The sequence below is a fragment of the Liolophura sinensis genome, chromosome 10 (assembly GCF_032854445.1).
Source record: "Liolophura sinensis isolate JHLJ2023 chromosome 10, CUHK_Ljap_v2, whole genome shotgun sequence".
NCBI lineage: Eukaryota > Metazoa > Mollusca > Polyplacophora > Chitonida > Chitonidae > Liolophura > Liolophura sinensis.
The window spans coordinates 8,413,790-8,426,885 of NC_088304.1; the positions used below are offsets into that span (position 1 = coordinate 8,413,790).

At 38.7% G+C, this 13,096-nt stretch overlaps 1 protein-coding gene across 1 annotated transcript; it reads left to right on the forward strand.

The window, feature by feature from the left end:
* The first annotated feature begins 654 nt into the window (after positions 1 to 654).
* Positions 655 to 12,668, forward strand: LOC135476658 (INO80 complex subunit E-like). The gene is made up of 9 exons (XM_064756759.1): positions 655 to 709; positions 2,592 to 2,738; positions 2,902 to 2,978; positions 4,371 to 4,441; positions 6,001 to 6,114; positions 6,571 to 6,676; positions 8,931 to 8,991; positions 9,425 to 9,608; positions 11,448 to 12,668. The coding sequence occupies exons 2-9, from the start codon at positions 2,726 to 2,728 to the stop codon at positions 11,503 to 11,505; spliced, it is 684 nt and encodes a 227-aa protein (XP_064612829.1). The 5' UTR covers positions 655 to 709; positions 2,592 to 2,725; the 3' UTR covers positions 11,506 to 12,668.
* Positions 12,669 to 13,096: the final 428 nt, after the last annotated feature.

Sequence of the window (13,096 nt, forward strand, 5' to 3'; positions counted from 1 at the left end):
TTTAACTCACCGGAGCGAAGGGGACCCTGCCATGGCTATGCAAGCGTCGGTACAAATTTAAAAGAGCGTGGCGTAGTTATAAAGGGCTATCATCAACAATGAATTTTCTTAAGCCCAACTTTAGAAAGGCTACTCTGACAAAACTGATCAACCCTGCTGGTTTCTTCAGATGATCAGTGAATGTAACATCTCACCCACAACTCTGATTTCCCGAACCAATACCATAGTTCAGTTTTCTTTACATCAAGAGAGAGCTTTTCCTCAAACTTATTCTGTTAACCAAATAAACAGGGAAGTAACAAATGTTGTGTCTAGCTCACAACCAGTATGAAACGTGCTATTTGAAGATAAAGAATTTTTACTGCAAAAATGGCACTAAATTATGACGTTGTTGTTGTTGTTGCTGGTCCACGTTTCGGTCAGATTACAACGCATGAAGTTTATTCCTATCAAAAAGTTCTGGCAATAAAATACGATTATCGCACAGAAATACGTCCGAATATTGTGTTACTGTACTAAATTTTATCCGATGGATTGCTCTTGAGGAGATACAATTGGATTTGTTGCAAGTTTGCAGATCGTCAACACTCACTCTTGAACAACTGTGTTAAAAAGGAAGACAAAAAGCAATGACGTAGTACACATACACACACACACTGATGACGTATGGCACACCACTGGCGAATATGTCTACATCTTTGTTGCTTTGGTAAGGACCATATTTTTTATTCAGCAGATTATGGCGTCTCCTTCTGCCGGGATGTACAATGTAAATACGACAGAAGCCACAAGATTCATACCAGATGGAAAGTGTATCTGCAAGATGGCACACTCTCACTTCAAAATCAAATCATCATTTATTAAGCGAAATTTAGTTGCTCGAAAGACATTAACATTTGTTTCTGATAAATGAAAACCTCATTACTTACCTTTAAAAATTAAGTACCTTAGCAAGACTGACTGCAAGCGAGAGCAGAGGTGTTGAGCACTCTGGCACTTATTGATGAGATCAACTGGGGCCCGTTTCACAGTGCGCGCGTCATTCTACGTTCACGTAAGGTTCACGTAACTCTCATGGCGACGTAGTACCTACAGTACTGGCCCCAGGTGGCTACTCCAATTACTCTCTTTATATTGGGCACAGGGGCAGTCAGTGGTAAACCAAACACCAATTCACACCATGTCCGATAAGTCCTTTCCAAACAATGGCTGCAGCTCACACACGCAACATCCATTAGGTAATTGTACACCAGCCCCGTATTCACGAAACAGAGGACCGTTTCTATACAAGGCGGCCATTAGGCATGTCTTTTCGGGGTGAATGCCTATGCACCATCTAGTAGCAATAACTTTTTCAAGACCCATAACTGTGGCGAAGGCAAACTGGCTGCCGCTTTCACGATGACTGTGAGGTGAATTTGGGTCTTGTGTGTCCTTACTAAGTGGAATGTGAGATGTTGCGCCTGCGGGCAAGCTGAGAGGTAAGGGCCAAAGATGACACCACTGTTGGACTGCAGCAGTTGTTTAAAAAAGGACTTATCGAGCATAGCGTGTATGGCTTACCATTGGTCCTCATGTGGCTATGATACTCCGCCATGTATAAAGAGAGGAGTTAAAGTTGCCATCTGGGCATCCTACAGTACTAGTCACCATGTAAGTTAAGTGCCTGTAACGTTGTGAAACGAGCCTTAGGTTATTATAAATAAAAGTTCTTATACATGTATGATTCTCCTTGTCTTCCCCTGTGCTCGTAAATGGGTTTACCTTCACTGTTATGCTTGCCACCGTCTGGCCCCGAAAGATTCCAGCTCCTTTTCTCACGCTGGCCTAATGTCGTTGGAGTCAGGAAGCTGGACATGTGCGTAATGGCTCAAGAATGGCAACAGTGACCGAGGAATGTGTGTACAATGGAATTTTCATGGCTATAATAAATTTATTCCAAAGCGAGTAGGGGCTTATAACATGCATGGTGGGTGCGAAAAGTACATTGTAGGTCTTTAGGTTGATGTCTTTCATTTGCATGAGACTTATTAGATAACAAGGACAATCGGCCTAGGCCTTCTTCAGGTGCAAAATTAATACTGTTAGCCTTGAGACTCCAATGGCGCTAGGCCAGTATAAGAAAAGGAGTTGGAGTCTTTCGGGGCTAGCTCACTTAGTATAGGTAATTATGCTTAAGCATGGCGTAAAACACCAAATGAATAAAAATAAATAAATGTAAATAAAATATATACACTCAAGTGAATAATGTTTTGTACAGTCTTGCTTTTTAAGTGCTGTACAGCAGTGATAATAGTAAACTCAAAACACAGATATACATTTATATAAAGTACAGTCTGTGATTTTTGTAACTTTCGTGATTTCAGTATGAAATTCAGCAACATCAAATGAAACGTTTCTGTTCATTATCACTGTTTTTCATTTTAATGAAATTCATTTAAGCATGTGAACATGTTCATTTTGCTAATTGACTTATATTGTAAATCATGTCTCTGCTGTGTTAAACACGAATCATATTGTAAATAAATATACATGTATTTGTCTCCCTGTCAAGGGCTTATTCATGTTATTTGTTCCATTTCTTTTCACAGATACATGTGCTGGTACATCATATTATGTATCAAAGCCTAGAGCAGCAACATGCCCTATGTTCAGAAACACTCAAGGGTGTTTAGATTGCAGTGGTAGGGGACACCGGTGACAAGTGTGTGATACGACGATTAACATGATGCCTACAGGTACACATACTCACACGTATATATGTATATAGTGGATATTTGCCTTAATACTGCCTGATATGTAAGGGGTGAAGGGGATTCCAGTGTACAAAAGTACGATTAAAAATTTTTTTAACAAATAATTACTTTCCGTATTGTATTTATTTGCTGTCTTGTTTTTCAGAGGTACTTAGCGAGCATCAAGTGGATTATAAACATAAATATAAGGCCCTCAAACGCAAACTCAAGTTTCTTGTTTATGTGAGTATTTTTGCTCTAAATGTGCACCTGTGTTTTACTCCACAGGGGTGTTTTTGAGTGGTGTTTTACACTGTCCTCAAGAGTATTTCACTTAAACGTCATTGTGGTGGGAGGAAACCCACCAGAGCACGGGGAATACGCATAACCATCTGCAGGATTCCGCCTCAGGGATTTGAACAGAACAGAATGCCTGATACATAACCGATATGTTGTAAACCTGTGGCCAATATGTTGTAAGCCTGTAACCAATATGTTGTAAACCTCTAATCATTATGTTGTAAACCTGTAACCAATATGTTGTAAACCTCTAATCAGTATGTTGTAAACCTGTAACCAATATGTTGTAAACCTGTAACCAATATGTTGTACTCCTGTAACCAATATGTTGTAGACCTCTAATCAATATGTTGTAAACCTGTAACCAATATGTTGTAAACCTCAAGTAGTGTGCTGTAATGCAGTTTGATGCAACATCAAGATTTTATTGAATGAAGTTGTAGTCTTTCTTATGCTGTTGTACATGTCCATTTAAACTGTGAATAGGATTTACTAATGGGCCAAATACTAGAACATTTTAATACCCTTTACATGTGCCCGAATTCTGTCATACCTTTAAAAAGATAAAATTATGGAGAATGTTTCTTGATGAATTTAACTTATATTTCAGAATTTTTCTAAATTATTTATATTCATATGAACCAAGTGTACAAAGATTTATATGTAATATTTTAGCCCCAATTTAGCCTGCTAAAGGGGTTCCTAAATTCAAGAGCTGTATTTTTGCCATGGTACATGTATACATGCTTGTAAATTGAAAGAAAAAAAAATTCTACACAGGCAGGCTGAGACGTGTCAGTGATAATGAAGCAAACTGATATCATTTCTTTACCATATACAGTATGCATGCTGGCCATCTTGCTTACATGAAGTTAGACCACCTTGGTGGCCTGATAGTTAGATTGTCTTTCTGAAGTCTGGAGACCGGGGGATCTAATCCAAAGCCAAAAATGGTACTTGCTGCTGCATCGCTTGGCGTTCAGCACTGAGAGGTTAGAGCAAGGAAGTATGACTGGTTGGCCCTGGTGTCAATGTAATTTGACTGAGTAAGGTGTCATGTCTAGTGTCTTGTGCATGATGGGCACTTTCTGCCATATTAAATGTACCCACACCTAAGGGCTCCTCATTATATGACTGAAAAATTGTTAAGTACGACGTTAAACATCAAGAATACATACATAAGTGTAGTTATTGTTTTTTTTCATGTCATGTTGCCCTAATTAGTGGACTGACTACCCTAACTCTTGTCTGACAGTGACATATTTACAGATATGTTGGGACTGCTGGGCACCCTAACTGTACAGCTGATAATTGTTCTGTGGTCAATATTTTCAGGAGCAAGAATGTTTTATGGAAGAACTGAGAAAATCACAAAGGAAACTTTTGAAAATCTCCAGAGACAGAAGGTGAGCATACTGAGATTATGTTAATTCTTAATGAATGGGATTTAATTAAGTAATAGATGCCTAAGCCAGTGATCTTTGTAGCCGTGGTATTTTCCTGGCTTGGAACAAAGTACAAGGAGATAGACCTAGTATTGCTCTGCCCAGTGTCTGTGTACAGTGCACTTTGACTGGTAAAAGTGTCACGTACATGTACGATGTTTGCTGCATGGCATTCCATTGAGGCAGCACTCTGCAAGGAGGCACTGTTGTGATATGAGAATGAACAGAATGAACAAGTGTGTTGTAGTCATTGGACATTTAAATCCATTCAGGCTCCCTAACGGGTAAATGTACAAAACAGGCCCTGCTCAGCAAATAGCAAAACACTTACTGCGAAAAGGCCGAGAAACAGTTTCTGTTAAAACACCCAAGTTATTCATATTTTGATTTGGATAAGTGTTTATTTACATGTATAGACCCTAAAATTTTGATATATTATAAAACAATAATACTAGTCATAATGGATAAAAAGAAGCACATTATTACATGTATTAGTCCGTGTTTTTTTTCCTTAAAGTTTAATAAGCAGTAAGTACTGTTCAAAAAAGCTATGGAACTTTTGACGTAGATATGATACATCTAGTGTACCATTTTAGCTTGTCTGTATAAAGTACAGGGGTAGCTTATGTTGTACCCTGAGAGTATTGAGCTCAGGGTTTGCACACATGTAGATTACAATAGCACAAGAGGGGGATATTCCATAGTTCATTGAATGTGTGTACATTAAGTACAGTAAATTACTGAATTCCTGACTTAGTGTATTGTGTATAAGAATCAATGTTAAACAAAGGGGTAATTTCTCAAAAAGTACCGCGTGTATTGAGCTCAGGGTTTGCACGAATGTAGAGTAGAGTAGCATAAGGGGGATATTCCATCGATTGATTCGGTGTGTACATATTAAATGCTGTAAGTTACTGAATTCCTGACAAAGTGTATTGTGTATAAGAATCAATGTTAAACAAAGGGGTAATTTCTCAAAAAGTACTGCGTGTATTGAGCTCAGGGTTTGCACAAATGTAGAGTAGAGTAGCATAAGGGGGATATTCCATCGATTGATTCGGTGTGTACATATTAAATGCTGTAAGTTACTGAATTCCTGACAAAGTGTATTGTGTATAAGAATCAATGTTAAACAAAGGGGTAATTTCTCAAAAAGTGCCGCGTGTATTGAGCTCAGGGTTTGCACAAATGTAGAGTAGAGTAGCATAAGGGGGATATTCCATCGATTGATTCGGTGTGTACATATTCAATGCTGTAAGTTACTGAATTCCTGACTAAGTGTATTGTAGGGGTGGTATCTTAAAAAGTATCGTATGTAATGATTTGAAGTTTAGATGCATGTAAAGCACAATGACGCAAGGAAGATGTTCCATTGCTGATGTTCTGAGCAAGTTAATTACCGTAAATTACCACATTTTTATGCAATGAGATGAAGTTTTGGGTTCATATTCCTCGTACAGGCGAGCTTTTTGGTAGCCTTGCTACCAATTGTAAGTTTTTCTTCTTATTTGTACACCTAGCTTTCTCCTGGATCGTCTGTTACAACATGAGAAGATTGACGACTCTTCTGGTGATTCTGACGCCACGGCAACCAGTGACAGTGAAGGCGAAGGCCATGGTAGCCCAGCCAAAAAGTAAGGCTGCTCAAACTTCACATGTGTTTGCTATTGAATCTTTTTATTATTCGAGGGAAAGTACAAGTTTAAGAGTTTTAGGACATTCTCTAATTTATTAAAGAACTTTTAAAGAGTGCTTTTTACCACTGATTGCCCCCAAGGATTTCAACAAATGAAGATTCGCTGTCTTAGGCTGGACCAACAACTTGTGTGTCCAAGCAAGAAAGACAAGTGTATAACCACACTTGGCCAGAATCCACCCTACGTTGTTTATGCTTTTTCTTGAAAAACCCTTATTTAAAATATACATACAGAATATGGTAATATGTAGTATCTTCTAGCCGTTCTCAACTATCATGCTCTCTCTCTACCTTGCCTGTTGAATATTATGTTGGGGATATATATATATATATATATATATATATATATGACGGAAAAAAAACCCTAATTATTTTATTTTATTGTTTCAAACAGAAAGAGATCATCTCTATCTCCCGGGGGACTTTCCATGCTTGGGGATGCTTCAATGGCAGGTCTCTCCGGGTATAGTGGGTTACTGCAGGCACAGGCTAGCTTATTGGTAAGCTCCCATTTACTGAAATTAGGTTTCAAAATGTGTTACTTTTTTGTTATTGAATGTATTGTAATTCAGCACAGTCAAGAAAATATTGTATGCATCTATGTATGTATGTGTGAATGAATGTATGTATGTATGTATCTATGTATGTATGTATGTATGTATATGTATATATATATGAATGTATGTATATGTGTGTGTGTGTGTGTGTGTGTGTGTGTTTAATGTCATACTTATTGCCTTCGACCCAGTTTTTCATTCATTTGATAACCAAAGAAAATGTTATAATTTTACACTTGACTGTCTCCATGTATATCTGTAGTCTGACATTTGTGCATTCGTGTTGTTTTATTATTGTGTGAAGTTGATTTTATAGCACACAAAGGTCAGATGGATATGGGCAATCTGGTCAGGTGGAATATTTTTGGCAGTTAGTTGGTAGTCTGTTTCTTTTACTGCTTTGATGTGTGAAACACAAGCTTGTCTTTACATATTAGGATGAGATTGTTCATTGTTGATTGGCCTTCACAGCGGTGTATTGTTTAAAGGTGGATAACACCATGTCCTTGACCTCCACAGATCTCATTTGACAACATGGACTGGAACAAAATGTGAAATATTGGGTCGAAGGCAAAGACATTTGACACATCGGTTGAAGGCAAAGACGTTTGACATATTGGTCGAATGCAAAGATATTTGACATAGCGATCGAAGGCAAAGACATTTGACATAGCGGTTGAAGGCAAAGACATTTGACAGCGGTTCAAGGCAAAGACATTAGACATAGCGGTTGAAGGCAAAGACATTTGACAGCGGTTGAAGGCAAAGACATTTGACATAGTGCTTGAAGGCAAAAACATTTGACATATTGGTCGAAGGCAAAGACATTTGACATAGCGGTTGAAGGAAAAGACATTTGACAGCGGTTGAAGGCAAAGACATTTGACATAGTGGTTGAAGGCAAAAACATTTGACATATTGGTCGAAGGCAAAGACATTTGACATATCTGTCGAAGGCAAAGACATTTGACATAGCGGTCGAAGGCAAAGACTGCTCAACATATTCCACTTCTATTGACGAAATGTGCCTGACATTATTGTCATCATTATTGATGCTAAATATTGATATAATAAAAATACTACAATGGCAGTCAAGTGGGAAATGTACATCTACATGTTCATGAGGGAATATTCTTCTTAAAGGAAAAGACCTCTAAAAATCAAAGTAGGTATCACTAAATAGACACTCCAAACTATGCACAAATATACATTTATTTAGTTTTTTTAGATTTTTTGGGAAAAGAGTTAAAGGTGCTCAAGCATTTGAATTCTGAGGTGGGCTTTATAGACCATGCAATCAGAGGCGAGGAGCTCTGACGTCACAGGAATTTTATCCCACTCTAATCACAACGCTGAATGTTTGAATAACTCCTTTTACGTATGAGTAAAACATTACTGAAATAATGTTCCCAAAAATTCCTTCCTTCTGGTGAACATCAGGAAAAAAAGGTGATGTGACGTCAGAGTTCCTAGATACCATCACTATGGCTCATAAAACCCACCATTGTATTAAAATATTTGAATGCCTTTCAACACTCTTAAAAAAATCTAAAAAAATACATGCAAGGATTTTTACACATAGTCTCCAGTTGTCTGTATGTTGAATCTTACTTCATATTTTAGCTTTCTTTTACTTTAAGAGGTTAAAAAGCTGCTTTTTTGCACTGGCTCTTACCTGCAACTTATAAGGTCAGCCATATATTCATCACATTCCCATTTGACCAGGCACAATGTATGTCAGGACTTTGGTCTCATACTTTACAAGGACAAGGAACTGCTCCAGTGGCCCAGTAGTCGAGAGACCTGGGATGCAACCTGAGAGGGGTAATATCGAAGACTTTAAAAAAAATGGTACTTGCTGTTGCCTTTCTTGGCACTCAGCACTTCAAGGTTGGAGAAAGGAAACAGGACTGGTTGGCCTGGTGTCAGTATAACATAACTGGATGGGGTGTCATATCTGAATGTCTTTGGCATGATACTTCAGTAATGGCTGCAATTTGTCAGCATGAATTCACACAGCCACAAAAACTGGAATATATATATACACTCACCAAATGACTTGCCGTCGTCATATGATGGAAAAATTGTTATGTACGACGTAAAAACCCAAGCATGTAGAATCAAAGTACGAGTCAAAGTGTATGAAGAAAATCAGTAAAATGAGTTGTTTTAATGAAAAACCTTCTTTTGTACACAGCACTCCACACAAGATGGCAGCAGAAAAAGACCCAAGGCAAGTAACAAGCGGGCAAAGACAAGTAAGTTCAGCAATAATGTGTAACTTCAGTAGCTTCTGTTTTATCACGCTCTACATTTCTGTAGAACCATGTGTTGAGAAAATAGTACTGCTTATTCATATACATGAAGATCAGGTAACTCAAAGACGTTTAATAAGGAATGCTAACGAGGCCATGAGATGGACCATGTTAGAGGAACTGGAAACACAATGTCGCACCACTTGTACCCTAAGGAAAAATGGCTTAAACACAGGTTGTATATACATCTCTCGTCTGATTGGATAAACTTATGACATGGCAGATCATTCAGTTCTCTCAAAAATAAGAAGTTGTGGTTTTTAAACTTTCTGTGGGACACTTTATTGATGCATAAATAGATTTGGTCTAGTGCTGTCTTTTATTGTAAAGAGATGATGCCTGAAAAAAAAACTTAGATTGTATCCTTCCGCATCAGGCACTCCGAAACAGTCCCAGAGTAAAGTGGGGAGCGTTCACAGTGAAGAGAGTAACATGCCTGGCCAGATGACACGAGAGCAACTGGAGCGCCATCTGGAGACTCGACACTTCATCGGTATCGAGAAAGCACCCGCTAAACTCCCCATGGAAATATTTAGCAATGAAAACTCCAACCCTGAAAGGTATCTGGTCTCTAATTTCAGTAAATTGTTCAAGTTAATAATTTTTTAACTTAAACCCAACATGTAGTGTTTCTCCAAATGGCTGAAGACATTTCTTACTTAACGGCATATGTTGAACCAGGGAGGTGTCTCAGTGCCTTTGAGATGCCCAGTGCTCACAAAATTAACATGGGTTAGATAGGGAAAATAGGAGAAAATTGGAAATGACACTGAGAAGTGAGATTTCAAATTCTGGCTAAATGTATGCTTAAAGGATACATGAAAAGTTACCATAAAACAAAGATTATGGTTTTATGCAACATGAAGAAGGATTTCCCATACAATGAGAAATTTTTTTTTTCATTTTTGAGGGATATTTAATGCATCTTCATAACCTCTATTTTATTCCTATCTTCTGCGAAGTTTTCGGAATGCATGACCTGCTTGACACCCCCATTTTAGGCTGTTGCCGCCAGAAAGCTTTTTTGACACCTATCACCAGAGCTGGCTAATTAATATCCGTACTGACTACTGCGACCTTATGAATTATAGAGTAATTTTTGCCCCAAAAAGAAAGCTGAAAAGACGTTTGTTTTGTAAACTAAACCCTCAGCATTAAGAAATAAAAACCAAGGTTTTGATGGATCCTCTGATAAATATTGGTGGAAGAATTACGACAGTTGTGTTAAGCAAAAAAGTGGAACTTTGCCCTGACATTTGAGCAACAAATTGACAAAGCGTAACATTCCAAAAGCAGTCAAAAACCTTCCCCTGGCCTGTATTAAGAGGCTGATAGCAAACTGAGACCGCAGTGTGATGCGGAAATAATTCAACATTACTTTTGTTGACTGATAGGTTACATTGTCCACCCTGTAGATTTTTTTATTTATTTATTTATAAAATTTATTATTTGTTTATTTGATTGGTGTTTTATGCCGTACTCAAGAATATTTCACTTATACAACGGCGGCCAGCATTATGGTGGGTGGAAACCGGGCAGAGCCCGGGGGAAACCCACGAGCATCCGCAGGTTGCTGGCAGACCTTCCCACGTACAGCTGGAGAGGAAGCCAGCATGAGCTGGGCTTGAACTCACAGCAACCACATTGGTGAGAGACTGCTGGGTCATCACGCTGCGCTAGCGCGCCCTGTAGATTTAAACTGTGTATTCATGTGAAATTCATCTTCAGAAGTACTTGACAACTAAATTTGTGAAAGAAAATGGCAGATTTTCACCTTGAACACTTAGTCACATCAGGAGTTCAGTGATGTTCATGCAGCTGTGTGGTAATACATGCAGTGTTCAATGTGAGGCTCAACAGGGAAGTTTGAAACTCAAACTCTTTTCTCATTGAAGGTAAAAAGTCCTCTTTTATCATGTGACCTCTGAAAAATGTCAGACAATCTCTGTAGACATTATTTACCCATCACTTGTCTCACCATGTTCCAGAGTCACAGGTTACACCTCTTTCCTTTAGAAACTTTTTAAGTTCACAAATGTTCATCTCCTCCATTTTCTCCAGTCTTCTCTCAGTAACTTTTTGCACAGCGTTTTCAAGACACCCATGTAACCCCGCAAAGTTGCCTAACATTTTTGACAGGTCAATCATACATGAGGACTTTTTTTGCTTTTAGTGCTAAAAAAGTTTGAATTTGAAACTCTTCCATGTCACTAGTTCAACACTTAGCTTTTGCTTCCATACAAAGTGTCTCAATCAAAATTCAGATTTTATCTTCTGCTAAACAGCTTCCATGAATCACTGAATGAATTTTGTGACTCTGAAAAGTATTCAAATACATTGTGGTATTCAAAATTAAGCTTAGTTAAGGGCTGATGAATTATGGTTGTTTTATCTTCCAGCGAACCAGTTACTGGAGATGAAGAAGATACGGATCTGGTCATCGATATGCCACAGTGATGAATGTGTCGAGCATTGTGCCACAGTGACAGACATAGTGCCACAGTGACAAATATGTCTCACAGTGTCAGATGTGTCACAGTGAAGAGGTGGTGACATCTTCATGTCTCATGAGCAGTTGGTACAATGGGCAATGTTCTTGGTGCTGAGGTGGTGTTGGATAAATGTTACTGCTTCAACATTGTTGGCTGCAAAAGTGCAACTTTGTTGGTCACATGGGTCTAGACTGCTGTGTAGTTTTGAACACCTGTATCGTGGTGTTTAATAGCACTTGTACGAGCAAGGTGGAGTGATATGCTAACACATAATTGTGTTATAGTCTGACACTAACACATAGTTGTGTTATAATCTGACACTAACACATAATTGTGTATGAATGCATCGGTGAGACAAGGATATTGGTTTCCCGTGAAATGACATTTGTGTGTACAGACACGTTAACCTTCCCGTAGGTGCACTATATTTACGTGGATAAGATGCCTGATCTTTGACCGAAGAAAAATGGACAGTACTGAGTAGAGGATGTTTTCCAGTGACATGAAGATTTCTATCCAGTGCACCTTAAATGCAATCAGGCTACATTCAGGTGCAAATAACTTGTTTTTAGTATAAATTTTGATATCTTCGACCTGAAATGGGAGTTCCCATAAGAATAAAAATAGCATGCATGTAATACAGTGATACCCAGTACATGTGTGTTGTTTAGATGTCCTAGATGAACAGAATATGTCAGGATAAGCCAGTGCGAGCTGAACACATTTCCACAATACAGCAGTTTATTTGGTTAGGAGTGTACTTTAAGCATGTTACAGTTGTCACATCTAAAGTTACATGGAAAACAAAATGGGTAGGTGTATTAATTTAGTAGGGTGGGAAAGGTTTGTTTCCAGTCTTAAGAGTGGGTTCTCATGACACCAATGGAGAAATATACTCGTTTTGTTTAAAATTGTCATGCTTCTTTGTTACTTCGATCTCTGCAGTGTTAGAAACTTTGATCAGAATATGTCATTCCGGGATTGTCGAATACCTGGTTACAGCATTGCACTTCCCTTCATAAAAGGCACAATGAGTATTTTTTTTCCTTTTATGTGCCTAGGAAAAACATAGGCTGTAGGAAGTCAATAAAGTGCTCTAAGTGATATAGAATAGGCACAATAGTGTCAATGAGGGGCCTCTGTGGTTAGCACACCAGTGCGGCGCAATGACCCAAGAGCCTCTTAACAATGTGGTCGTGATTTCAAATCCAGCTCATGCCAACTTCCTCTCCAGCCATATGAGGGAAGGTCTGCCAGCAACCTGTGGACGGTTGTGGGTTTCCCCCGGGCTCTGTCCGCCTTCTTCCCACCATAATGCTGGCCATCATTGTATAAGTGAAATTCGGCCAAGACCACCTTTGCCTGGAGTTGCCTTCAGGTCAGTAATATCTCATTGCATGAGTGATAAACACAGATCTTGTCATCTCACCATGCACAGGGACATATCTATCAAAGGTCCCAGGACCTAAATATCTCCTCCAATGTCTTGTCAATTGAGAAACAAAGATCTGATCCACCCAGCCATGCTCTAATTCACTTCCTCTCATTCTCCCCCT

Excerpts from the sequence above, each read along its gene's own strand:
- LOC135476658 (XM_064756759.1), top strand. Across the intron at positions 6,115-6,570 it reads CATGGTAGCCCAGCCAAAAA|AAAGAGATCATCTCTATCTC; the intron begins GTAAGGCTGCTC and ends TGTTTCAAACAG. Across the intron at positions 6,677-8,930 it reads AGGCACAGGCTAGCTTATTG|CACTCCACACAAGATGGCAG; the intron begins GTAAGCTCCCAT and ends TTTTGTACACAG.